Raw genomic sequence first — 25,646 nt, 5'->3', positions numbered from 1 at the left:
ATTCATAACTTGTCCATGCACTTTTGAACCCTACTGTACATAGGGGAAAAAAATGGAAAACGGAAAATTAATGAAACTTTGATTGAAAAAAAATAATCATATACGTATTGATATAGAACAAAAACTAACCCACTTCCAGATGACCTAGAAACTTGATATTTGGTATCAATTTCGACTATTAAATGTAGAAAAAAAAACATATATATTGATAATTATTAGAGTAATTAAGACTTATAGAACAAAAACCTACCCCTCACTTCTACTCGTAGATGACCTAGAAACATGATAGTTGGGATGAAGGTAGACTGACGTATACAAAGGAAAAAATCTGGAAACTGATTTTTTTTGACATTTAACTGCGCGTTAGCAAGAGTCCTTTTTAGCTTGGGCAAAACTAATTTTGTGATACTATAGTGATTTCAGAACAAAAAGTAATTATATTCCAGCAAAAACATAACGGTGAAATGAGAACCAAGTTAAATGTTATGAATATGTATCGTTGTTGACTCGCCGACAAAAGAATTGAGATCTATATGGGTGCCAAGTTCTTTGCTGTGTAGAAAATCCTGAAGTTATAAAGGGTTTGACTTGGCTAGTTTTTACGTATAGGCTATTTGTCTATGTTACTTTTCTTATAATTTTAGGATTTCCTACACAGCACAGAACTTAGCACCCATATAGATCTCAATTCTTTTGTCGGCGAGTCAACAACTACACATATTCTTAACATTGAACTTGGCTCTCATTTTACATTTATGTATTTGTTGGGATTAATTTAACAAGGGGGCAAAGTTGTTGTTTACTCTCCGTGTTTATAACTATAATTACATGGTATGTGACCGCGGCCGGCAACCTGCCAACTCGCTTGCCATAAGGACGAGATTTGCTTGTATCTTTACACGAATAAACTGACAAGGCGTCCTTATGGCAAGCGACAAAGTGAGACGTTTTGCCGGCTCCGTCACAAATAATCTTGAGCGTAGCGAGGTTTTTAAGGAACTTTACTACAGAGACAAACACATTATTTTTACCACAACGATAGGAAAACGCCATTAAATTTTATCATCAATTCATCACTTAAAAGTCAATTCCACCAGCCAACACGAGGAAGGAACTCATTTGCCACTCTTGTGGATAAAATGCAAATTTCTCATCAGTTTTTGGGGAATAAAGAGAGTCTTTTACGAGCTGGTGTGTTGGAATTTTTTTAAACTATTTAGTTGTATGCATTCTACATAAAGTAAAACTTGTGTTTGCAATTATCTACGTAGTTACTGCTTTAACGACTAGCTAGGCACGGTAGTAAAGGTGTTTTTATTTTGACGGCCTCGCGGAGGCTTAACAATGGGTTTCTCGCGGCTCGTTGTGTTATTGTAGAGTTTTTTGTCCCGTTTGTACAATCTTTAGGATTGTGATGAAATATCTATGAAATCACTGTGGATTATGGTGTTAAAGATGGCGTACCTACGTAAATTATTTAGATATTTACCAAATATAAAAATCTTCACTTTTTGGTCTACATGCCAACCATGGTATGATTTCTGTAACTCTTGTTACCCATTCCTGCAAATAGCGTAGTTTTCTGTGCCCAGTGTCAGAGGCGGCGCTAGGTGTGGGTGACGTGGGTGACCGACTACGGCCTCGCAGTCCGAGAGGGGCCTCGCGCCTCAAATACGTATAACTGGGAAGCAACGTAAAACAATATTCGTTATTTCTTGCGCCACCAGAGGGCCTCGCTAAATGTATCTTGCTTGCCCACACCAAATTTCGTTCTTGCCCTGGCACTGCCCAATGGCCACTCTACATATATTCGCGTTCGCTATTTGCCTCGACATTTCCAAGAGAATAACTACGGGTTTCCAAGAGAATAACTACGGTTAAGCCCAGAGCCAGAAACGTGAATGAAAGTGTATGTAGAGCAAGAAAAACCAGTGTCTATATTGGCTATGTGCGAAGTTAGGGAAATACAAGTGACGCCAACGCATGATGTACTAACAGCTTACTTCTCCCGGTAGATGGCACTTTTTATTTCTACAACTAGCAAACGTCTGTCTATTATCATGGATTTTATAAGGTATTTTTTTTTTGTATTTTACGTGATTTGATGGAGTTTAGTATTAGATAGAGGGTATCATAGATAGGTATGATAGAGTAGAGGTTTCATTATTTTGGTCTTAACACTGCTTTATTTATTGTAACTATGTAGTTTATATATTTCTATGTAGCGTATTCAGCACTCTCACATCTTCCGACACCATATCGGTTACCGTCCCCAACAGCGCACATCCACTGACATAATTTCGGTCCGATACCGATAGTCATTTTGTTGATAACAATCATTATCGCCTGATAAGACATATTGGTAGATTAGTACCAATGGGCTTTTTTTTTAACTTTCAAGAGAAAAAAAAAATTCTACTTTTTCCTAATCAGAAGATATATAGCCAGATTTGTAGTAGTTTTAAGATTTTTGCATGCTAGTACAACCTATTTAGTACAAATAGTACGATGAGCAACCAATTGTCACTTACCACCTAAGACACCACTGTACCTACTTATTCTTTGCAAATAAATACATACATACATACATACATAATATGCCCTTAAATGGATCCCCACTATTTTTGTTTCACCTAGTATCATCGATGAGTGTTTCTCGCGAAATACATCCGTAATATACATTTGAATACTTGTTGGGTTATATATACACTATATATAAAGATTCATATAAATAATTCAGAATTTACAGTAATTTCAGACGATAGTGTCCCACGGCTTCTCCATACAAACGTAGTCCCCATTTTCCTCCCTGGATATTAACTTTATGAAAAATATTTTTACGCAGTTTATTGAATGTTAACTGTTAAAAAAAATTAAAAGCTCCTAACTCTTTTAATCCTATTAACACTCGCTCCTAATTATTCAAAACTCGAAAAAATCGCCTACGCCACGGAGCGTTAACGGTTTGCACGTTGGCTAAACACCCTGATCTGGATCAAAATATAGAGGAAACTTGAACATTAGTGCCCTTAGCGTTATCCGGACGACTACGCGTTTAAAAGCTCGTTATTTACTACAGAGTAAGTACATACAGTTCTGCGTGTGTCTGTCTGTTCTGCGTGGGAAAAAAGAATACGTCAGTAGGTATAGTGTAAACACTTGCTCCAGTCGATTATCTCGAAGTACAAAGGTATTTAAAGAACACTAAGCTGCCTTGCCATTCACATCCGCGTACATAGCCTCCGACTATCGAGTGAAGGGTTGCCAGTAGACAGGATTTTTTCCTGACATCGTATTTTAGACGTTTGTCAAGACAGAAAGCCGGAATTTGCGAATGTCAAGGATCAGAATTTACGATTAATAAGTAGCCGAAATACTGGACCCTGTTTGAATTTTTAGTGAACTCTAATCCATAACCAAGCCTATATAGCCCCTAATGTAGCCTTTGTAATCACTCATTTGAATCCCTTATTTTCAAAATTTCGAGGAAAATTTTGACGTCTCTTGCAAAAAAAAAAAAACATATAAATAAATTCGCAGCCTTTACCGCCAAAATGTAAACTTTGGTTACAGTTTAGAATTTTATCCAAGAATCGAGAATTTGCTTAGGAGCTCAAGACTTTACAAATGTCTATCTAGCAACCTTAATCAAGATCGAGGGAAGGGATTGGTCCGGCGTTGAGTCAGCGACTTGCCCCAAATACCAAAGCACACCATCCGTTCAAGCCCGATCACCTGGAATTAAAACCCAGCTCCCACACCATAAGAACCAGATTCCATCGACAGCGCCAACTAGAGAGCCGTTGTTTCATAGTTCCAGTGATCTATGTTGCGCTTAATGTCTAGCAGATGCTTTATGGATGTTACAACAGTTAAAATCGCTTTCAAGAAGCAATCATTTTAATAGGACCGTTGCTCGAAGACTTCCAGTTTATGCTAATTGAGAAGCTGAGCTTTAAGCTAAGTATTTACATTGCTTACATAGCGCAAGTAAATCGAACATTTGACAAGAACCAGCGAAACTGTGATCCGTAAAAACTATGCATAATCGGAAAGTGAGCTTATACTGGTTCGTAAGACCGTTCGATTCGCTAAGCGTTAGGATTAACAACACTAGTCTTTAGACCTTACCTGGAAAGCACATGAATAGAATTTTAACAAGCTGCGCAGTTATCATTTGAACAATTGGAGTCGTGTTGTCATACGAAAGGGATGCTGTGTCGCGATAAAAGGTTAGTTACTGCCAAATGGGGAGCGCTGGCCGCAGGCGCAGCGGACCGAACAAGGCGCCACGCACAATGCCGCCATTTTTAAACCTACAGGTAGATATATATATACTTAGAGCATCGAAACAAAAAAGTGTATTCCACTCCGCTGTACTTACCTCACGCACTTCGGCAATTTCCTAGAAATAAGCTTTAGATACATCGTAAATAGTACTCTTGCTGTGAAAGTGGGTCGTTGATGTTTTAAAAAGTGTGCAGTAAGTATTTTTTTTCCTTTTAACGATCAGCAATTTAAAATTTGGTTTTAAATATATTTGTTGCACAATTTCCATTCTGATAATTAACTCCCCATTCCATAAATAATGATATTTTTACCTACATAAATTATAAATTGAGAGTAGGTACCCTCAAGAAATACCTCTGAAGTTTATACTTAGCTGTCCTTTTTTTTAAAGCACATGTATTTTACTATCCTCGTATTCGAAATGAAACGTGGAGTGTTTAACATACCTTGGTTAACAATCTACTATTTTTGTCCAGTATGTTATTCCCGAAGTTGAATAAGAATCATTTAGAATTTAAAATGAAAACCATGTTTTTATGTCGATGTCGTTCCTTACTTATCGGACTAGTTTAACATTTTGGTCGATATCTGAAAAAAAATACTGAAACAGGTGTTTACTACGGTTAACACATTCACCTCTTTTGCCCATAACTCAAATCACACTCAAGTCAAATGTAACTCTGAAATTCCGCATTTTTATAATTCACAGAGTCTAATAGTATAAATAAACCACTATACATAAATATGTCTGCAGCATACCCTCGGCCTTCAGGGTTGCGGAGTCCCAAGAACAGACACTCAAGAGTGCCATTTTCTAAGAACCGAGCCCATGCGCGTTTTTTACACGCATTGCCGTGGGATTTTAAATATTTTGATAGTAAACCTGGCTTTTACTGGAATGTCACGTACGCCTACTGGGTGCTTGGTAACGTGCTATTATGATATTAAGTCACCGTGCGCAAACTATGTGAAAAATACTATAAAGTTATATAGTACCTATACCTAGTTGAAGACCACGTGATATATATTTTTGTAATATTATGAATTACAGCATCCTAACTAAGTTGATGTTACAGATGCTATGTAAAATCAAATCATTTTCATATTATAAATGAACAGTGTTTAAGTCATTGGGTTAAATAGTTATTTGTTTTACAAGAGGGCAAAGTTGTTGTTTAACCCGTCGTGCTAATGTTGGTAGGTTGGTACATTAGTACCCGAGCAAACGATAGATAGCAAAATTGAACCACAAGCGTAGTGACTGATTTTAAAATGGACTTTTGAGTGAGTGGTTTCAATACTAATAACTAATGTTCCTCTGAATGTCTATATGTAAAAATGTTAGATACTATATTATTCAGTAGTGAAGAGACGAAGAAGATGAACCTATTGCATGCTCTGATGGGTAGATTATGTGTTCTAATAAAAACATTGTAACAGGTTTACTATTGTAAATGTACCATAATCTTGCAATAAAGACGTTTTTGATGTTTTATTTTTGATTTGATTCAAGGCACATGGGTTAAACTAACTTTGCCATCGAGTGAAACAGAACTTTTCACCACACCAACGCGAGGAAAATATTAACTCAACAACTCATGTAATACCTCTGGTGTTGCAGGCGTCCATAGACTACGGTGACTGCTTACCATCAGGCAGGCCGTATGCTTGTTTGCCACCGTCGTGGTATTTAAAAAAAACTCAAAACCACCAATGGTGTGGTGAAAATAATATGGAATTTCATAGTTGTACCAACTAACTTCCCATTTTATTTACCCATGCAGCTCGCCGAGAGTCGTTATTCTGCGTGGTATTTAAGACACGAGACTCTCCAGTAAACGTAAATTCATCGTAAAATGTTTAAGTATAACAAGCCGGGTTAACTTTTGTACAAAACTGTAGCAAGTATCAAGTAACATAGGGCGTGGTATAAATTCCATTCCCTTCTTAGCGCCAGCGAGCCTACCTGTGGTGTAAAAAAACGTTCTGGCCGCGCCGCGTCGGCACTTTTGAGATAATTTATAAGGCTTTGCCTTTCTTGGAATTTCGAAATCTCGTCTTCGTGCCCAACTCGAGATCCAGGCATGGAATGTAACGGATTTCGATAGAAAAAATCGAGTATTGTAGTCGATCGCGCAGTTGAGAGATGTGGAAATACTTTTGGATTTGAACGCGAAAGCAATCTCGTTTGGTTAAGTGGGTTGAACGAAGTAAATTAAATTACGTTGCAATATCAAACGTTTTTTATTGAATTAGAACTTTGGATCAAAGTGTTGCCGCGATGCTATATAATTACATTTAATTGTTTTTTTTAAATAGGTACAATTTTATCAGTCAAATTCCACAAGTAATGAAATGTTAATTAAATCAGCAAAAGTAATGCAACAGTATTTAAATACTTCTCGTAGTGGTTAAACATTCAAATATTGTATAGGTATCAGCGTACTTCTTGATACCCACAAGTGTCTAAGAGAATGGGTAAAGTTGTCTGTTTAAAAATCCAGGTAAGTACCTATATTTTTAATTTTCCTGGTGGGTAGTATACCTATCTGATACTCTTATAATTGTTTCGCACATACTTACGTCTCCTTGCTCTACCACCTTCATCATCAAAATTTTATAGCAACTCTTTTTCTTTTCGTGCTGTTCGGTTGTGGAATGCTTTGCCATTAGACATTAGACGTGCTAAATCCCTTCCCGTTTTCAAAAATCTTTTGAAGACTCACTACCTTTCGCTGCCTTAACTTGCCTTTATTTATGATTGTATAATATATAATGTATGTATGTATATATGTATTTATTTTATTAGTATGTAGGTATGTATTATATTGTTTGCGTCTTCATTTTGTTGAATTATATGTATATCGGCACTACCCGTTCAATGTTGTAAGTTCATTGTTTCCTGCTACCCAAAGGTTGTCTGGAAGAGATCGCTTCTTAGCGATAAGACCGCCTGTTGTTACCTAACTTTTACGTGTTTTTTCATTTCCTGTCTATTTTTAAATGTATGGTGCACAATAAAGAATATTTACTTACTTACTTACTTACTTACTTACGTCTCAAGCTCGTCAGTATAATGAGCTATATTAAGCATAATAATTTTCAGAACCTAGGTACGAATAACTTAATGACCATTTAAGAAGCTAACCATACGTACTTATTTAAAAAACTCTTTGTCCACGCAGCCGACCGGCCCTGTGGCCTCGCTGGAATGAAGTAAAATAAGTCCGTTCAAGGCGTCCTGTATAAATACGTAGCTATATCCCGGTCCCGACATAGCGAGAGGAGTTCTGGGAAAGCGGGCCGCATACCACGCCGCCGTCGCCTCCAGGGCGGCAAAGATGGGGAGCGCGAGCGGCAGATGCGGAATACGTCAAGTAGTCTGGCAAGGGATGGAAGAGATTGCATCTGCATCTGTCTTTATGCCACAAATTTGGAATGGTGTAAAAGTCTCGGCATCTAACCAGCATGCATAATGACAGACGGATAAAGATAGATCCGAATATCGAAATTCATTTTGCTTTTCATATTATAGTTGAAAGACCTCGCGTGGGAATATCCCCTAAAAATGTCGAATTGTACTCGCACGTGGCCCATTCAACATAGGTAGGTACCACTTCCACCTTCATCGGGAACAATCGGTATGACGCATTAAACCTATTTATCCAACGCGGTATGGAACATGTGTGGATTGTGTGGCCGTGACACATATTGCCATATCCATAAATGGTAGGTAAGCCTTCATTCCCATCTGTCCCCGCCGGTCACAAAGGGGAATGAACATATTCCCATCTGTGGCCGGTGGGGATAAATGGGAATGAATCCTTCCCATTCGTGACTGCCTCGAATTTTTCCTATCTTTTTTTATTATACACATATATGTCGATTTTGATAGTTGCTATATTGAACAGTTAAAATTCCAATTCGTGAAATAAAATAACGAAGTTATGACATGGATTTGTATAGCTGGATACCGATACTATAGGTAGCTTGCCAAGTTTTGCAATGAAATTCGCAGCACGCTTGAACCTTGCCGTCTAGAGAGCTGTCTGTCCTTATTATCTGCTCTGTGGCAGCGTTAAGTCACGAAGTATAAAGTGAACGCGAGGCAGACAGCCGCAGCCGGATTCATTCATTAAAATATGCATTTATTTTGTTACCAACCGACGCCGACACTGCTTTACAATGCTCGATCATATTCAGGGGCCTACCGCCAACATCGACCAATCGAAAATCATTATCTGCGTCTCTATCGCTGTAGCGTATTCGAGCGATAAAGAGGCAGATAACGATTTTCGATATTGGCGGTAGGCCCCCAGACTGCACATAAAGAATTTCAACAAGAAAACATGGTTTTATCATGATGGTAAACAAGTATTCGACCTGGCGGCGGGTAAGGACACAGTGAGTTCTTTATAGTTTGAACTTCAACTTCAACATTTATTCAGCAAATAGGCCACAAGGGCACTTTGACACGTCAATATGGAATTTACATACAAGCATGAATTTGACTATGTCAAGGTCTGTGTTCGTTTTAAATGTTCACTCGGCAACAATTTTCTTTATAAACATGCCTTGTAAGATTTCATAATTAAATTATATTAAATATTACTTACACTTATTTCCAACTGCGTTTATCACTCGACTCCGCATAAATCTAATAGATTATCCTTCCACTGCGTGCCGAGCCCATAACCTACTAGATTTTTTTAAAGATAAACTTGTGCCAATGCAGCATGAACCTATACATGATAACATTGTATTTATTTATTGTATTGAATCTATATCATTCTGGTGGGGACTGGAGGAGCAGTAGGAGGGAAGTTCTACGCAGGCCACAAATTGCTTGGTTAAAAACCGGACATACGAAAGCAGTTTTGCCCAAGCTAAAACGGAGGCCTTCGCTGACGCTCGGTCAATAACGACTTCTCACGGCGTTCTCCTGCGGACCCTTTTGACTGTTTTAAGCGTAGACTAACCAATATATCTCTATAATATATATATATCTATGGCCGTGTGGTCGTAAAGGCATGTCATTCAAAATATTCAAATTATTTTTCTGGGAACTTGTCAAAGGTTATAACGTTTTGCAATTTTATCCTTATGAAAGGAAGGTTCCGAAAAAAATGTACGCTGGGTTTTTCCCATGCCTTCAAAAGAATCCATGTGCACAGACCTTCAAAACGTTACGTGGTGTGCTAGTAATAAAACTTTGTTCTTTTTTTTGAGGCGAGGAACCCTAAATATTTAATCTCCGTATATAAATAGCTTCTTATCTCTTATACATGCAGCTATAAGCCCTAGAATAGTATACAATTGTGCACTAACTATATGTACCTACCACTTGTTTAGATAATGCATGTACATTGCATTAGGTACCCACTAAGAGCGATACGACAACAAATCAAATGGTACCGAGTGGGTAGATAATTATCGCCAGAAACGTAATTATAAAAGTCGGGCCAAGTTCTTTGACTGTCTATCAGTTAAACAGTATGTCCTACATATAACATACATATAAGGATCAATTATAACTGGTATTTGGTGGTGGTGGTATTTTTGGTAGGTAAGGACCTACCAAAAATATGTGATCTTAGGACATTTCTACTGTATCTGTTGGAACGCTGTCTAGCTAAGCTTGAAAGCTTAGACAAATTAAGAAGAATTATACTCTTAAAGCCCTTTTTAGGGTTCCGTAGTCAACTAGGAACCCTTATAGTTTCGCCATGTCCGTCTGTCTGTCTGTCCGAGGCATTGATCAGTGGTCGTTAGTGCTAGAAAGCTGAAATTTGGCATGGATATATACATCATATACGCTGAAGAGTAGATATGTAGGTCATATACGGACCAACTTTTACGAGTACTATGGGGCCAAACGCGAAAAAAAATCTGCCGTCTCATACATTTTGGTGAATTACATGTCAATGTTTTCTACGGAACAGGTGTTTTTTTTTTCGCGATTTCGGGGTTGGCCCTATAGTAAAAGTTGTTCAATATGACCTACATATTCACCCCTCAGCGTGTGGTCAAACATAGAAATTTCACCCTGTAAATTTCTTCTACACTGTAAGCAAACCTCTTTCAGGTTTTCGCAAATATGATTTTTAACGAGGATTATTTAGAGTAGCGCACCCAGTGCTTATCATTCTGAAGCACTGCATGCAGGTAGATCCACAGTAAAGGAGTCAGTTCAGTTGTTTTTTTTTATTCCTACCTTCATCCAAACTTTCAAGGCACACTCCTTTACTAGTTCTTGACCATAATTATTCCTTCTAAAGCGGTCGCTAAACCACCAAAATCCAGTAAAACATTTGGCAGGCGGGGGCGGGGGATGACAGCTGCCGCGCACGTGGATCGGCAGCTGGCTGCGCACGGGCAAGCTGCGTGCGCACCTGCCGCGAAAATTGGGGACCAGGGTTCTGCGGACCAGGTAAGTACGTGCTAAGAAACATGTCTCAGTCCCTCAGAGGCTATCCGGTATTTCATACTACCGTCAACGGACGTAACCATATCATATTGACGCTTTCCAGTAATTTGCAACACGCTTGGAGCGACCTTAACTTCTGATCTGAATGTATGTAGCAACCATATCTACGTTGTATCCTCTATCATCGGATTAACATCCAATCCATACTCTGGTAAGCCGGCTTGGCAGTAAAGGCGGCAAAGTTTGAAAAAGTATAGGCGCGAAGTGTCAATCTCCCTCATACAAAATTTGAATTTCGCGCCTTTTTCTACTGACAAAGTTGGTTTGCCAGAGCTCATATGTGTATTAAGAGTTTTAGCAAATTCAGTTTGTTTAATGAATGTCATCGTAATTTACGTGGCACGATGCAATGCATCGCATCACGTTGCGACGTCGTGTCGTGGAAATCTACGATGTGCATTGCTTGATTCACTATAGGATATCACATCGTAGTACGATTTACGGCACGATATCTTGTTGGATGCCATCAATACCATGACGTTGAAATGTAAAAAAAAAAATACCGCAGTTAATCAAGAGATATATACCGCAACGGACGCGTTCTAATCTTTTCCTGCTGTTATAGAAGTCGCATAAAGAAGAGACACAGAAAATAATTGACCGAGCATTAGCGAATTACCGTTTCAGTGTGTGTAAAAACGCTTTCATTGTCCAGATCTTCTCCTCTACAGGTTGCATTTCTTTTCTTAACGGATTATAAGTAATTATTTTTTATTTATACATTGTTGATCTTATCGCGAGGTGTACACAGCTCACAGATACGGTTTACCGTAAACATTAATGTGACGTTCTTAAGTAAAAGGTTGTCGCTTACCATAAGGAAAAAATTTGCTCGTATCTTTATACGAATAAATTTACGATTTTACATCGTAGATTTCCACGACACGGTGCCACAACAGCACAACACGACGTCGCATCGTGTACCGTGAAACTAGCCAACTTAGCCCGCTTACTAGAAAAAAACACGAGTTTCCAAAAAAAAAATCTCATTTATTAGTTCTTTTTTGCTCAGCACGTCTATTGAGATCAAAATCATCAGTTTATTTGAAGAATATTTTTCGAAAATTCATGTTTTTACCCACTTTTTCGACGTTTTAGGGGGCGGGCAACATTGCCCAAGTCAATTTGGTGCTCAAATACAGCTCGTACGATGATGACGTCCAAGAGTCACAAAAAACTTTTGGGCACTCCTACCATTCTCTGTAGCTCAATTAGCGATACGTGTATAAACTTCTGAATTAATTCAGTGAGCAATGTTGCCTACCCGGTATTGCATATTATAGAAATTCCATACAAGACTCGCTTAAGCATTTTACAAATGCTAAGGGTTGTCTCCTTTGAGAAAATCTCTCACAATAGCTTTATGGCTGAAATAATATTTTTGCTGTATTTATCTTACGTTGAAGGGATAATATATGTAAAAAAAGATTAGCGAGACACATTAAATACAGTACCTATATGTTTATAAACTTACTTTGGTGTACAAACATAACCTTCTTTTACTCGCGAAGTTGGGTAATTTAGTCGAAAGTGACAACCCTAAGCCCTTTTATGTAGTGGGTAATGTTGGCATTCATAGCTCTGTAAACTACCGGATTACATTGCCCATGACTTTGACTTTTTGGTTTAAACTTCAATATAAATAATTTCTGCTTTTTGTTTTATAACGGAAATATTTGTCAATGTGTTATCAGTTTATTTTATACTTGCATAAATTTTTCAACACGTTTTTGCCCGGAGAAATATACCCTATATTTCAAAATTCCCAAGTCTAATTAAGTACATGTGTGTTATCAAGTCTTGTCACAAATAAAACCTATTTTCTACTAAAAATAGTAAAGTAAAAGTAAAAGTCCTTTATTCGCATAAAATATGGTACAATGGTGGTGGTAAGTAAAACTTCCAGTACAAAAACATATTTTGCTACACAATAGCATGCAAAGTAATCTTAAAACTAGACTAAGATTAAGCACTAAAACTAAACTTAAAGTATACGTACTCGTAAGCTCGTAACATATATTATGTGTTCCTGTCGAAGAGGTCACTCGTCGAATAAAACATTTGTTCCTTGAGCCATTGATAAAGCTGTCTTTTAAATAAATGTAAAGGGAGAAATTTGAAATTTTCTGGAATTGAGTTAAAAATTTTGATGCACATGTGGTAACTATTTTTCATAAAAAGGGCACTATTAGGAACTATGTCTAGCACGAGTCTGTCCTGATTTCTCGTACTCCTTGGATATATCGCTGAAGCTTTCTTAAACATTTCTGGATGCTTTTTTACAAACACGGCTGCTTCAAACATATATAAACATGGCAGCGTCAGAATTGCATATTTCTCAAATAAAGGTTTACATGATTCTCGTGTAGGGATACCACATATTGTCCTTAAGCATTTCTTTTGGGCTATAAATGTCCTATCGATGTCTGTAGAATTGCCCCAAAGAACTATACCATATCTTAAGGTTGATTCGACATAACCGTGATAAGCCATAAAAATTGTGTCTAAATCGGAAATCTTACGAAGGCGCCTTAACACATATACAAAGGTCATAAGTTTGCTACACACTACATCAACATGGTTCTTCCAATTACAATTCTTATCTAACATTAGTCCTAAAAATTTTACATTATCAACTTCTCTGATTTTCGTGTTACTATAGCGTACATCTAATGTCATGGTTCTACTTCTTACATTGCAAAACTGTACAATTTGAGTTTTTTCAAGATTAATTGTCAAATTATTTAATGTCAGCCATTCTATAACTAATTTAATTGTGTTATTTATATCATCATTATAATGTCTACTATTACTAGTAGTGTTACTATAACTGTAATATATTTATTAACGAATTAACGAATGTAAAAAATTAATTAATGAGTGTTATTAACGAATTTGCTTAAAAATGTGTTTTTGAACAAAGATACCCCTGGAGGCAAAGTTGCTTAGTTTCACTCTACCTAATTGTGTTTTAGCCCTATTTTGTTACCCACGACCCACGAAGTTCTGATCTGAAGATATCAGAATTTTAAACAGACAGAAGTCCGATTTAGGTTAAGTGAATCCGAATGAAAAATAATTTGTTATTTCGGCTTTCACTTGTTATTTTGAGTGTGGGTAGGCACACCACAAAAATATTAGATGGACGGAACCTTCAAGCCGCGTTTTATCGTCGCTCTGGCATTTTTTTCGATCTAATTCCCAACAGCTGACGGTTGGCATCTGCCTCGAGTTTTAATTGAATTGACAAAACCTTATGCATCAGCCCGTATAGTTGAAAAACTTAAGAAGTACCCGTCTATGTGTGTAGTTATTGTTTACAGGTTTCTTATCAGAAGTTTTTGTTAAAAAACAAATATCGCGAAAATTTCGTTATATGCCTCTCCTTTGCTCTAATATGCAAGAGCAACAGAGATGCAGATAACGAAATTAAGATTTTCGCGGAAATGGGTCCTCAGAAGTGATATAGATTACTTTATACCTATGGTCCCTATTGGCCCTCGCCTAACGGCTCTGGCCGATGAATTGCCTATGCGAAAGCGAAATGGTTTTTTTTTTCGTTTTATAGCCCTAGTTAGCTACTTCTACACCTCACCTCACCTAATCTCTAGTGTTAATGAAACAGCATCAAGTAGGTATGATCAACTACGTCATTTATCCTTGCGTTTATGATTGTGTAATAGATGATCACGTCATGTCACACCCACAACACGGTGAGCAGTCCATGATACACGTGAATTAGGTACTTATCTTAAACCGTACCTATGTCAAGCGCAGCACCAGCCAATAGAATCATTTCAGTCGGCGCCAGCATCTAGTGACTGCACCAACGTGCTGCAGGTAAAATATAAATCTTGTCTATGCTTCCATTTATTCATATCAGCATTATCAGCTGATCGAGTGATCACCGCACTTTGGATTTGACTTTTCATTTAAATAGGTAGAAGTGTTGTATTGTATGGCTGGGTAGATACGTTGATGATCTAATAAGAAAATAATAACACGATACCTGCTTATAAAGTATCTACTAACTACTAATCAGCGTGGCGCAACTTTTTATCTGATAATCCATACGTATGCAATGTTTTTTAATATGTTTACCACCTTCATGATTAACGGTGTTGGGATTTGCCTACACACTATACGCAAGGGAAGTTATCCAATTCCTTTTTCGAATTTTAAAAGTAAAAAAATAATGTGTCACAATAATGTCAAATTCTGGAGGTTTCATACTAATTTACACAACACGTGCCTGTTCAGAGATTTTTCTTTTTGTATTTAACTTTCAGAGTCGCCAGTACAAAGCCGCCTTTACCTTTTCATACAATATAAGTTACGCTCTCATCTCATTTAATAAAGACATGCTGGAGTAACATGAAACTCGGCATGAATATTGAAGTTAACATGTATCTATGCCTGAAATTAGTTTTCGATTCTAGAAATCGCAACACAAATGAAATACCTATAGCGATTATCATTTTTTTATATAAATCGCTCGCTGTATATTATTTGTATTACAATTTCTAGCAATTAAAACTTTAATCCTCGTACCAAGTTTCATGTTATTTTAGCATGTTGTTATAAAATGAGAGTGTAACTACGTGTGTATGGCGGCGGCTACTTGTAGATAGGTACTTTATCATAAGATTTTTTATTATTATTTTCAGAATATTACCGGATATGAACATGGGTACAAAAACAAAAATATGCCGAAATTGATTGTAAAAGTATGGCAGAAAAAACATCCCCAAAAGATGCAAGAGGTGCAGCCGCCGCCTCCTCCGACTCTGTGGCTTCCAGCAGCAGGGACGCAAAATTTTCGTCTGGTGAGTTTATTACCAAATAAATATAAATGCTCCGAGTCTTCAATATTTTTGTCACAGTTTAATAATCAACAATAACCTCCTAATAAATTATTCATATTAAACCATGAACTAATAGATAAGATAATTAAATTTGTTGTTATGACGATTTAGACTTGGAATGCCAATTTCTTTTGTATAATAAATTTCCTTTATGTATAATAAATAGGTATTATTGCCATAACCGAAAAAAGTTATTGCTGAAAGCGGGCGGGCAATCGCGCGACAAATACTGTCGAACAGCGTCAACTATAGACAGCGAGTGCGAGCGAGTGCGATGTAGTGCTATCGTGGCGCTTGCGGAACGAAGTCACCACACACCAACCAAACCTAACCAACGTCACAACGTCATTCCTCCTGCTCCGACGTCAAACAGTCAGTAGCGATGAGATTCGCGCTCATGTAAGAAGTGTGTGTTATTATTGTTTACGTTTTCGGTGTGAAGTGTGAGTGCGGACTAAGGACAGCAAACTTATTTTGCTAGTGGATACAATTGGGATAGATGCTGTTCAGCGGATCTTACGCTTAATTGGAATTTATAATATGGAAGCCGTGAGAGGTGAATAAAATGTTTTTTACTTACATAACCTTTCCATATGTGCGGAACGAAACGAAGGCAACCTCGAATTTCTTATGTACAAGCACTTTGCCTCTTTATTGCGGAATGTTTGTACGCTACGTCAGCGAGCAATGTTGGACATTAATCAACATTTTATGTCGGACGTTTAACCTTACTTCTGGGTGATTTTATTTGTACATCTACCCCAAATAGCAACGTTTGCTCGCATTCCCTGGGTTTATTTTTAGTCCGGGATATTAGAAGCTTCTTCACCGACACGAGTTGAAAGTATAGCTTGATGAAGCAATTCTGTCAAAGTAGACTCTAAACAAAAATCAATAAAAAGTATAAGTAATAGTTCTTTAGTATGGGAACATGTGGCACAGGTCTCCAAGCAGCTGTTATCACGCAACTGAATGATGTCTGCTATTGGGGAAGTTTAAAAGGCCATGACATCACTTGCTTACAAATTTATATTCTTAACGTAAATTCAATTTGCATTGCTACATCTACTTAAATAAATAAGCAGTATTTATAATGTAATTCCAACTTGTTATTTATTAATGAAATATACTAGGAATTTTACTGTAACAGGAAAGTTAGTGATCAAGTCATAGAATAATCTAAGGAGTGTATAAAATAACATATGTAGTATCAATAAAATTCAAAGAAATCTATAGATAAGGTCTATTATCTGTCATTTTATCATTGACTTGTTGAATATGTGCCTATCAGTATAAACTTTAAAGTGTTCTTTGACAATATAAACCCTTTTTATAAGACTTGCTTTTATTTTAAAACATTTCAAATATTGAACACTAATAGACGTAAAAACCAACACAAGAAGAGAGAAACACTAGTTATTCTATTCGTTTTTTTTGGTAGCGGCCTTGGCTGTGAGGCAAACCCAAAAGGAGCCTCTAGCTGTTGGATTGGTGCATGACCTCACCAATTAGGCAAGTACTTACATAGAACTGGCTTACAAAAACATTCTGTCTATTCAAAACTTAAAGTTATATGTATAAGTTATCCATGGTAGCAACAAGGAAACTCTAAGTCTGCTATACCTACAACAGGATAAATATAATACCTTCCTTCCTTCCCCGAGTTCTGCTTCGAAAGGGCACATACATAAATAAAGTTAGAGCATAATAGTAGTCCATTATTTCCTTTAGTACACTTAATTTTCAGTATTATTCCATTTGTAGCTGATAATGGTAGAAACATTACTAGTAGCGCCCTCTGTTAGTGCTTCATAACACTGCATTGTCTGTACATGGACTAGTAAATAAACAACTAGATTGCCCTACAAACAATAAGATCACTATATACCATCATGATTGTTTGGTAAACAATTAATAAAAGACATTTCAAGGTACACAGGAAATGCGAGTACATGTCTAGGTAAATACCTATGTGTACAAATACATCATTACAAATAATATATCTAGATCTAAATGGTAGTTAAAGGACAGATCAAATATGGATCTTTGCCTGAGTATTTAAATTTTTGCCCTGTTTATGCCTACAGGTTCATAATATTCTTTCAGTCAACTACTTTACAGTTTAGGTATGAGTATGTTATTGATTATTAAAGAAAACATAATAAAGCTTAGGTACATTATTCAGCAGTCAAACAAGTCATTTATACATCAGGTACCAAAATATGTAGGTGTTAATATGCATAGTTACAAACATACGATGGTATTTGAATTTGATGACATATTTGCAATGCACACTGGTTCTCAGGTATGAAATATGTGGACAAAATAGTTACAGAATGCCACCTAATTAGATTTAATTATAATTATTAAAATCGATTGCTTATATCACTTTCTTACCATAGGTAGGTACCTACTTCAATATATTATTACAAAAAACTTATCAAATAACTCGCAGCGCTTTTTTTGTCGGTGGGAGCGGCCTTTAGTTAACTCCGCTGTGGAATGTAGTTACCCCGCGGCTGAACGCGAGTACTTACAATATACGAGCGGTCTGCTGTCTGGTCGGCGCTGGCGGCTTTCATTATAGGGCCCTCTTCTGAACGTGAGATTATACGAAACAACTGAGAATCCCATTTTGCTCATTAAAATTTGCACACGCGCCCATATCTCATTTCACGAGCGAGTCGTTCCTTTTATAATGAAATCTTCCCTTTGTTTGATGAACTCGAAGATAGCTTGTCTTACTAAGGTTTAGTTGGGTTTTCATTCAATTTGTTTTATTACGACGGCCCTCTTGGTATAAACGCGCCTTGCATATGCACCATCTGGCGGATGTTCACTTCAGCTGACACCATTTCCGCTTCTATCCTTTCATTTATTTTTTCATCTTTTATGATGCGTAAACAAAACCGGCACTGTAAAAATTCATTCATGAGTTTTTCAGTTCAACCAGAAATAACTTCATAGCTCGACCATTCTTTGTTTGAACACCCGTCATTGATGTCTACTGTATACCTAGTAGATGATTATGAATGTGTTTACCAATGCTGGAATTATTTTCTTTATATTGAATATATCAATAGCGGGCAGTTAAAATAATGAAACATCTCCCAAGTAACCTTTTGTTTCTTAAAGCATTTCTACATCTTTTTATAATCCTCATAGTAATGTAATAGTACCTATATATAATACCTAGACTGCGTGCGTAGGCGCTACAGGCGAGGGAATGGAATTCGAAAGCCGAGCGCCGACCACCCAAAGTCATGAGAACGCGGCCCCGTCCCCGTCCCCACGCTGCTTACTCTCAGGGCGCCGCCTCTCGCCGCTCTCTTATAGCTACAATGCTGAATTTCATTCGCTCTCAGTGCAAATAAATTCGAAATTCGGAGAATAAGGACGAATGCATTTTTTTAAAATACAATGCTCATTCGCCACGTCGCAATGTGGGTAGTTGAAATAAGAAAATTTGCAAACACCCCGTCGACTAAGCCCACAGTTTAAAATTACAAATTGCATGCCACTAACTAGAATAATTACTCCACATAGCAAATATAATTCGTATCACTAGTTTGGTCATTACAATACGTGAACCCAAATTTTCTACTCACGCAAGTACTTGGACTTAAGTACTGTCCGCATTCCTGCCACTTTTTATTCGGCATTAGAGCCGCTCAGCAGTACCGCCACATTCCTCAGGCCCTTTTTTACGCGGTTTCCGCCGGAGACGGCAACGTCGCGTCTCAAATATGAATGAAACCCGGTCGCCTGTGTGCGGCCCGGCAACGTCGCTCCAGACGCAAGCCTGATTGAGAACTTTACAACTCTCCCACAGAGCGTCCCTTCCCGCTCACACTTATAGTATAGTCGCTATAGACGTAGCCGGCGTACAATGAACACCAGTTCGTGTATCAAGGCATTCCTCGTCATAAACTGTCGCCCAGACATTATTAGCTAAGTGTACATTTTACCGTCCAAATGTGTTTGTCCGCTTGTTTCGCTAACAGTATGTCGGTTTAATTTCCCATGAGCTACTAAGATACTTTCAGTAAAATGATAAATAACTTTCGAACTCTACAGCTATATGCAATGCGTGGACTACGAACAACATCACTACGAATAGTTCACATTTGCCGAATGTCATGTTTGGAAGTGTAACAATAAATATATACTTATAATTATAGTAGCCCGCACAGCTGTGCACCCCTCGTAGGCGAAATGGAACCCTCTTTAAATTTGTACGCATGCGCAGAGGGGGTCATTGCAGCACCATATCGCCCCACCAGGCACAAAGCGAGTAGCCAACGATGCTTGATTCCCGTCATACGCCATTACCGCACGCTGAAATCAAAAAAGATTATTTTTTCCAAATTGTGAAGCAATTTAAGGCAATGTGTTATTTGAGTGTTACGTGATTAAAGTTACAAGTACATTGTTTTCATCAAAATGCCTATGTTAGTTGACTCCAAGCACAGAAATGGTAAATATCTTCTATTGATTTTTTCGGCCATTATTTTGTTGCGTACTACTTAGTTGTACGCTACGCATTTGTTACTACGTTTTTCTTTATAAATAATATTGAGCTGCAAACCTATTTTATTAAACGTATGTATATGTTTTAATAGATGCGTTAAAACATATACATACTCTAATATACAACAGAGCATGGTTTCATAGTTGTCCAACACAGTAAAAACTTTTCAACAATCAATACGAAGTATTTAAATGCTGATTGTAAACAATGCTATAAAATGAAACATCATTAACATTTTGTTGATAATGTGTTAATTATAATTTTAATTGCTAAAAAACGAACATCACAGAGTAATCACGTTTTTGTTGTTGATAAGGTTATCGATCCACCATAGTTTGGTACTTGATACAGCTGTAGGTTTGTTAATTTTTGACAAGAAATACTGCGCAAATGAACCACTGTGCAAATGTAGGTATTTCCGAATAAACATTTATATGGGTTTTATCCTGCGTCATTGGAATTTTGCAAGGTAATGTCGTACTTAGTGATAGGTACTTTACCATTTCCATAGGTACAACACAATTACTGTGGAATTCCTAACTGTATTTGTTACAAAATTATATCAAACAGGTTTAATATCTGCTACTTAATCGTCGACAGCATTTGTATTTAGTTTATCAATGACTTACTTAGTTATCTGATGGTTTCTACGTCAGAGAAAAAAAACTCTCATACTTACAAGCATATTTACAAGCATGAAACCTAAACACAATATACTCATATTTTTGGCAGTAGTTTAAAATTGCAAGTCATTCAACCTCTGAGAAATATTACTACTTCGACTTAGAACCGATTTGACGAAACTTGAATTAAAGTTTTGTCAAGTATAAAAATTGTATAAAGTAATAAATAAAATAAACTATGTTGACAGATAACGTAAACATAGTAGTTTAGTCCAGATGTCCGTACCCGTACGGAGGGTAAAGAAAAATTGATTGCGTGCGTTGAGTGCATGCGCACTGAGTGCACTCGGGGGAGGCTGCGCTGCGGAATGCCGGTGACGCAGCGAGAACTTGTTGTGAGAACTGTTTCTGGACGCGAGCACGGGCTAGTTTCTATTCTGCACACATAGACAGCTGCTTTGGTGCCTTTCATGTTAGTATCATATAACATGAGACAGTATCGCGTTCAAATACACTTAGACCCAGTGTCCAAAAAAAAAAACCTACGCGAAATATGAGAGCAAAATAGGCTTTATTTTATATAGTGTGAGGGTTGGTTTGAATATGCTCAAGTTAAATTGACGTTGCCATGTTAGGTAGTTTGGGTTATGGATAAATGTTTACCTTAAATACCACATTAGGTGTTTTTGACATTGGCAAATCATTGACTAAACCTTTTATGTACACAATATTATAGTAGAAACAGTCATTTAAAATGTTGTTTTCTTTTATTTTCAGTGTCATCAGTAGCGACAGGCACTGCGTTATTTAAAAACGCGCCCGCGACCGCGAAGACGCGACCTCTGGTGGAGCCGGTGCTGACACTGCCCGCGCCATGCTCCGCCTACGAGCCCGGCGGCTCGCGCGGCAGCTCGCTGAGCTCGTCGCCCACCACGCCCACGCTGCCCGCCCTCCCGCTCGCCGTCGACAAGCCCGACAACAACCACGTGCTCGCCGCCGACATGCACCGCGAGGAGAACCGACTCAAAACCTTCGACAGTTGGCCCCTGACCTTCATAAGCCCCCAAACTCTCGCCAGCAACGGATTCTACTACCTCGGCCGCAGCGACGAGGTCCGATGCGCGTTCTGTAAAGTCGAAATCATGCGGTGGGTGGAGGGCGACGACCCCGCTCGAGACCACCAGAAGTGGGCGCCCCAGTGCCCGTTCCTGCGGAAGCAGGCGGTGGCCGGCACGCTGCCCGCCAACCCCGTGGCCACGGACGGGCAGGACGAGTGCGGCGTGCGCGCGCCGCCCACGGGCGCCAGCGTGTGCATGCCGGGCCCCGTGCACCCGCGCTACGCCACCGAGGCCGCCCGCCTCCGCACCTTCAAGGACTGGCCCAAGAGCATGAAGCAGAAGCCCGAGGAGCTCGCCGAGGCCGGCTTCTACTACACCGGCCAGAGCGACAAGACCAAGTGCTTCTACTGCGACGGCGGCCTCAAGGACTGGGAGGAGGACGACGTCCCGTGGGAGCAGCACGCGCGGTGGTTCGACCGGTGCGCGTACGTCCAACTCGTCAAGGGCCGGGATTACGTCCAGAAAGTTATATCGGAGGCGTGCGTCGTCCCCGAAACGATATCCGCGCCCAAACCGGAGCCGGTCGCCCCTACGAAAAGCGAAGACGAAAAATCGGAAGTCGAAGACTCAAAACTGTGTAAAATCTGTTACGAGAACGAGCGCAACGTGTGCTTCGTGCCGTGCGGGCACGTGGTGGCGTGCGCCAAGTGCGCGCTGGCCACGGACAAGTGCCCCATGTGCCGGCGGACGTTCACGAGCGCCGTGCGCCTGTACTACTCGTGAGTGGAGCCCCGCGAGGCTCGGATCTAGTCAACCGCCACCTGTCGTAGCGGCGTCCTGAACCGCGCCGCGGGATACGCTTCCAAGCATTCTGAGGGCGGGTGGCACCACGCCGATCGATCGATCGATCTAACTTAACGACCTTACAAATTGCGGTGGCAGTTGTCATTCCTGCAAACTTTTCATACGTGCAAATTCTGACGAACTATGATGAAGTTAGACGGTTTGGTGCGACCGGCCCTAAGAGTCGACGCGATGTGCTGTGATTTTTAATTTAAATCGACGGCGGGAGGACGAACGTCTCCGGTCCGACGACGAATCGCTGGCGTATTGTAAATGTTGAATGATTTTAAATTATTTATTGTAAAAAATTTTGACATGTAAATTCAATGTAAATAACAATTTTAGCTTATCATTTTGTCCCACCAGTTCAAATGAAATTCTATATGCTATAAATGATGTCGCGTGCCTTTCTGTTGTGAAAGTTTGGACTGTCAAATAATATGTTCACCGACTAGTCTTTTGAAATATATTTATGCTACTGGGGCCTTGTGAATAACGTTCAGCAAGCCTAAATATGGCCAAATAACAAACCAGTAACTGGTGGTCATCAAATATAATAGTGTAAAAAAGTGACTTCATTTATTGCATTTAAAAATGATTATTTTATGTATGATTAATTTGAGACAGTGATTTTTTTTTTGTAATTTTTTTATATTAAGTCCTTGATTATAGATACCCCTTAGTATTTTCAGTTGGAAACGCTTATTAAGACTATTGTTTAATGAAAAATAGTTAACCTATTATTGTTCCTGTAAATATGCTTCTATTTTGACAATAATTTACTAATTAATGTCAAAACAAAGTATTAGGTAGACATAATGATAAGCAAATAACTAAACATATATATTGAATAATTTCTTTTCGATGATAAAACGACATTGTGTTAATAATAAATAGGGATCTGAGGGACCAATTTGAAACGCGAAATACGTAATGTTGCTTCCTCTACAAAATCCAGAGAGTTGAATGCCGCTTAGGGCCTCCGCTAGCTGACGCGGACGCCCGCCGCGTGCGTACGCACGCGGGTGCTATTTGTAGGTGAAATCCGCCGCACGCGTCCGCTTCAGTTAGCGTTGCTCATACTATTTTTTGTTAACCCGCTCGTCCGCTCCGTGCACCCGCGCCAGCTAGCGGAGGCCCTTAAAGTTCCGCGTTTCGAAGTGCTCCTCCATATAAATATTGAATTTTAGGTATTTCATCCAATTAGCAAAGGTATAACAAAATACCTGATCTAATATCAGCATCAGATTATACCATAACTTACATTTGAAATTAAAAACACAATAATGTATAATTATTAATTTCAAAATAAAATCCAGTTGCAAATACATATGTTAGGTATAATTTTCTAAAATAGCTGGTTATTTTATGACAAAATAAAAAATTACAGCATATAACTTAAAGCTAAAAATGTATTTGCTACTGGACATTAGTCAGTAGAAGAGCACTGAAAAAGATTAAATTATTGAGCACTGGTCTCAACCATTAGACAAGGTAAGAGTTTTTTTCATCTTAATTACTATATTGAGTAATGTTAATTAATGTTATAATAAAATTGTTCAATCAAATAGTTGTTTCTGTTGATTTACCTTGGATAAGACTACTTAAACTCCAGAGGGCTTAGTTTTCTCCCTCAGGTTTTAAAAGTCAGATTAACACATTCATCTCGGAGCTACGGCGTAGCCGATAACATGGATTTCCCGGTATGTAGCGGAAATGATTCATAGAGGCAAAGGGACAACGTGTCGTGGTTAGCGCTGAATGGGTTAATGATACTTTCATAAATACTAGTGCTACATGAATTCTTGGGATTAAGGTCCTTGCCACACTTGACGGAAATTCTGTCGCCGAACTTCCGCGAAGTGCGAAGTTCCGCCGGTCGTTCGACCGATCTTCCGCGAAGTGTGCCCGCTATTTGTATTTTATATGCAATAACATGTATTGGCGTTCCGCCGCGGAAGTTCGGCGACAGAATTTCCGTCAAGTGTGGCAAGGACCTAAGGTCAACCCGACCTCGGGCTTCTAAAGCGTGCCATTGGAAAAGAGCTAAAGGCAGTCAGACAAACGGATTGCAAACCAGCTGCAAATAAATTGTGAACCTGTATAGTTCAATTTCAATTGGGAATGTTGGGATGCAATCAGTGTTCAATCCTAAGTTGAGAATAAGGCAACTATTCGACCGCCGACGAAAAAGTGAGTAGCGACCGACAGTTTCTTACGCTAAAAAAAGGAAGAAACGCTAAGATTGAAGAATTTTGTGCAAAATTTAATTGCTGTCTCGCAATGTCGGCAGTCAATGCCGCTGTGCGAGCGGGACAGCAATATAAATAAAAGCAATTATGCGCGCGCGTAGAGATAAGAACAGGCGGTACATGTACGAGATTCTTCGAGCTTAGCGTCCTTACATAAGAAACTCGTGTATTTGGCAAGAAAAATCATGATCGACTATATTTTAAGTAAAAAACAACTCGCTTCCCGTTGACCGTCGCCGCCGCTTTTGCCTTAAGAGAAAACAGCAAAATGTGATCAAAAACTTTATTCAAAATAAATCAAATGGCATCAGTTCGCCATAAGCGCTTGTAGATATTTATTATCCTGCTTCAACAAGTCTTTCTTCAAAGCGCCTATTTCTCTGGCCAAGTCTTCATTGGATGGGTTGGAGGCTTCAAGCTGTTTGCACTTGCGTAAGAAGTCTAGGATCAGGGCCTGTCCGGCCTCGGATTCTTGGTCCTCTAAGTTGGCTGCCTCGAATAAGTTGGTCTCCAGTTGCGCTTGTTTAGTTTCAGCATACTGAAAATAATATTATACCATTATTTGATTATGCCTATCAATTAGACAGTGGCCACCATCTAAAAAAAAATCTTATTTAAAATATTTTTTCGATACAAACTTTTCGCTATAACTGTTTTGGCCACCGGCCAATACGACGGTCTTCGGAATCAAGACAAC

At 38.6% G+C, this 25,646-nt stretch overlaps 2 protein-coding genes across 5 annotated transcripts in view; one reads left to right on the top strand and one right to left on the bottom strand.

Annotated features, from left to right (window-relative positions):
• Positions 1–14,207: 14,207 nt before the first annotated feature.
• LOC133522942 (baculoviral IAP repeat-containing protein 3-like) lies at positions 14,208–24,265 on the top strand. 4 transcript variants are annotated; one of them, XM_061858439.1, is made up of 3 exons: positions 14,208–14,617; positions 15,445–15,603; positions 21,574–24,265. In XM_061858439.1, the coding sequence occupies exons 2-3, from the start codon at positions 15,507–15,509 to the stop codon at positions 22,635–22,637; spliced, it is 1,161 nt and encodes a 386-aa protein (XP_061714423.1). In that variant the 5' UTR covers positions 14,208–14,617; positions 15,445–15,506; the 3' UTR covers positions 22,638–24,265. The 4 variants fall into 4 exon arrangements, with proteins under 4 accessions (XP_061714423.1, XP_061714424.1, XP_061714426.1 ...); XM_061858440.1 differs by lacking the exon at positions 14,208–14,617 and adding an exon at positions 14,640–14,717; XM_061858442.1 differs by lacking the exon at positions 14,208–14,617 and adding an exon at positions 15,809–16,198 and having other exon boundaries at positions 15,487–15,603.
• A 953-nt stretch (positions 24,266–25,218) lies between these two features.
• Positions 25,219–25,646, bottom strand: part of LOC133522951 (DNA mismatch repair protein Msh2) — a 43,657-nt gene continuing 43,229 nt past the window's right edge. The window contains exon 16 of the mRNA XM_061858454.1: positions 25,219–25,487. Within this exon, the coding sequence (XP_061714438.1) occupies positions 25,257–25,487 (231 nt within the window). The 3' untranslated portion in view covers positions 25,219–25,256. The remainder of the gene's footprint in view (positions 25,488–25,646) is intronic.

This window comes from Cydia pomonella, chromosome 11 (genome assembly GCF_033807575.1).
Source record: "Cydia pomonella isolate Wapato2018A chromosome 11, ilCydPomo1, whole genome shotgun sequence".
In the NCBI taxonomy this organism is placed as follows: domain Eukaryota; kingdom Metazoa; phylum Arthropoda; class Insecta; order Lepidoptera; family Tortricidae; genus Cydia; species Cydia pomonella.
The sequence above is the reverse complement of the archived record's forward strand: the minus strand, read 5'-3'. Positions and strand labels throughout refer to the sequence as shown.

Excerpts from the sequence above, each read along its gene's own strand:
- LOC133522942 (XM_061858439.1), top strand. The coding sequence starts at position 15,507 with ATGGCAGAAAAAACATCCCCAAAAGATGCAAGAGGTGCAGCCGCCGCC. Across the intron at positions 15,604-21,573 it reads GGACGCAAAATTTTCGTCTG|TGTCATCAGTAGCGACAGGC; the intron begins GTGAGTTTATTA and ends TTTTATTTTCAG.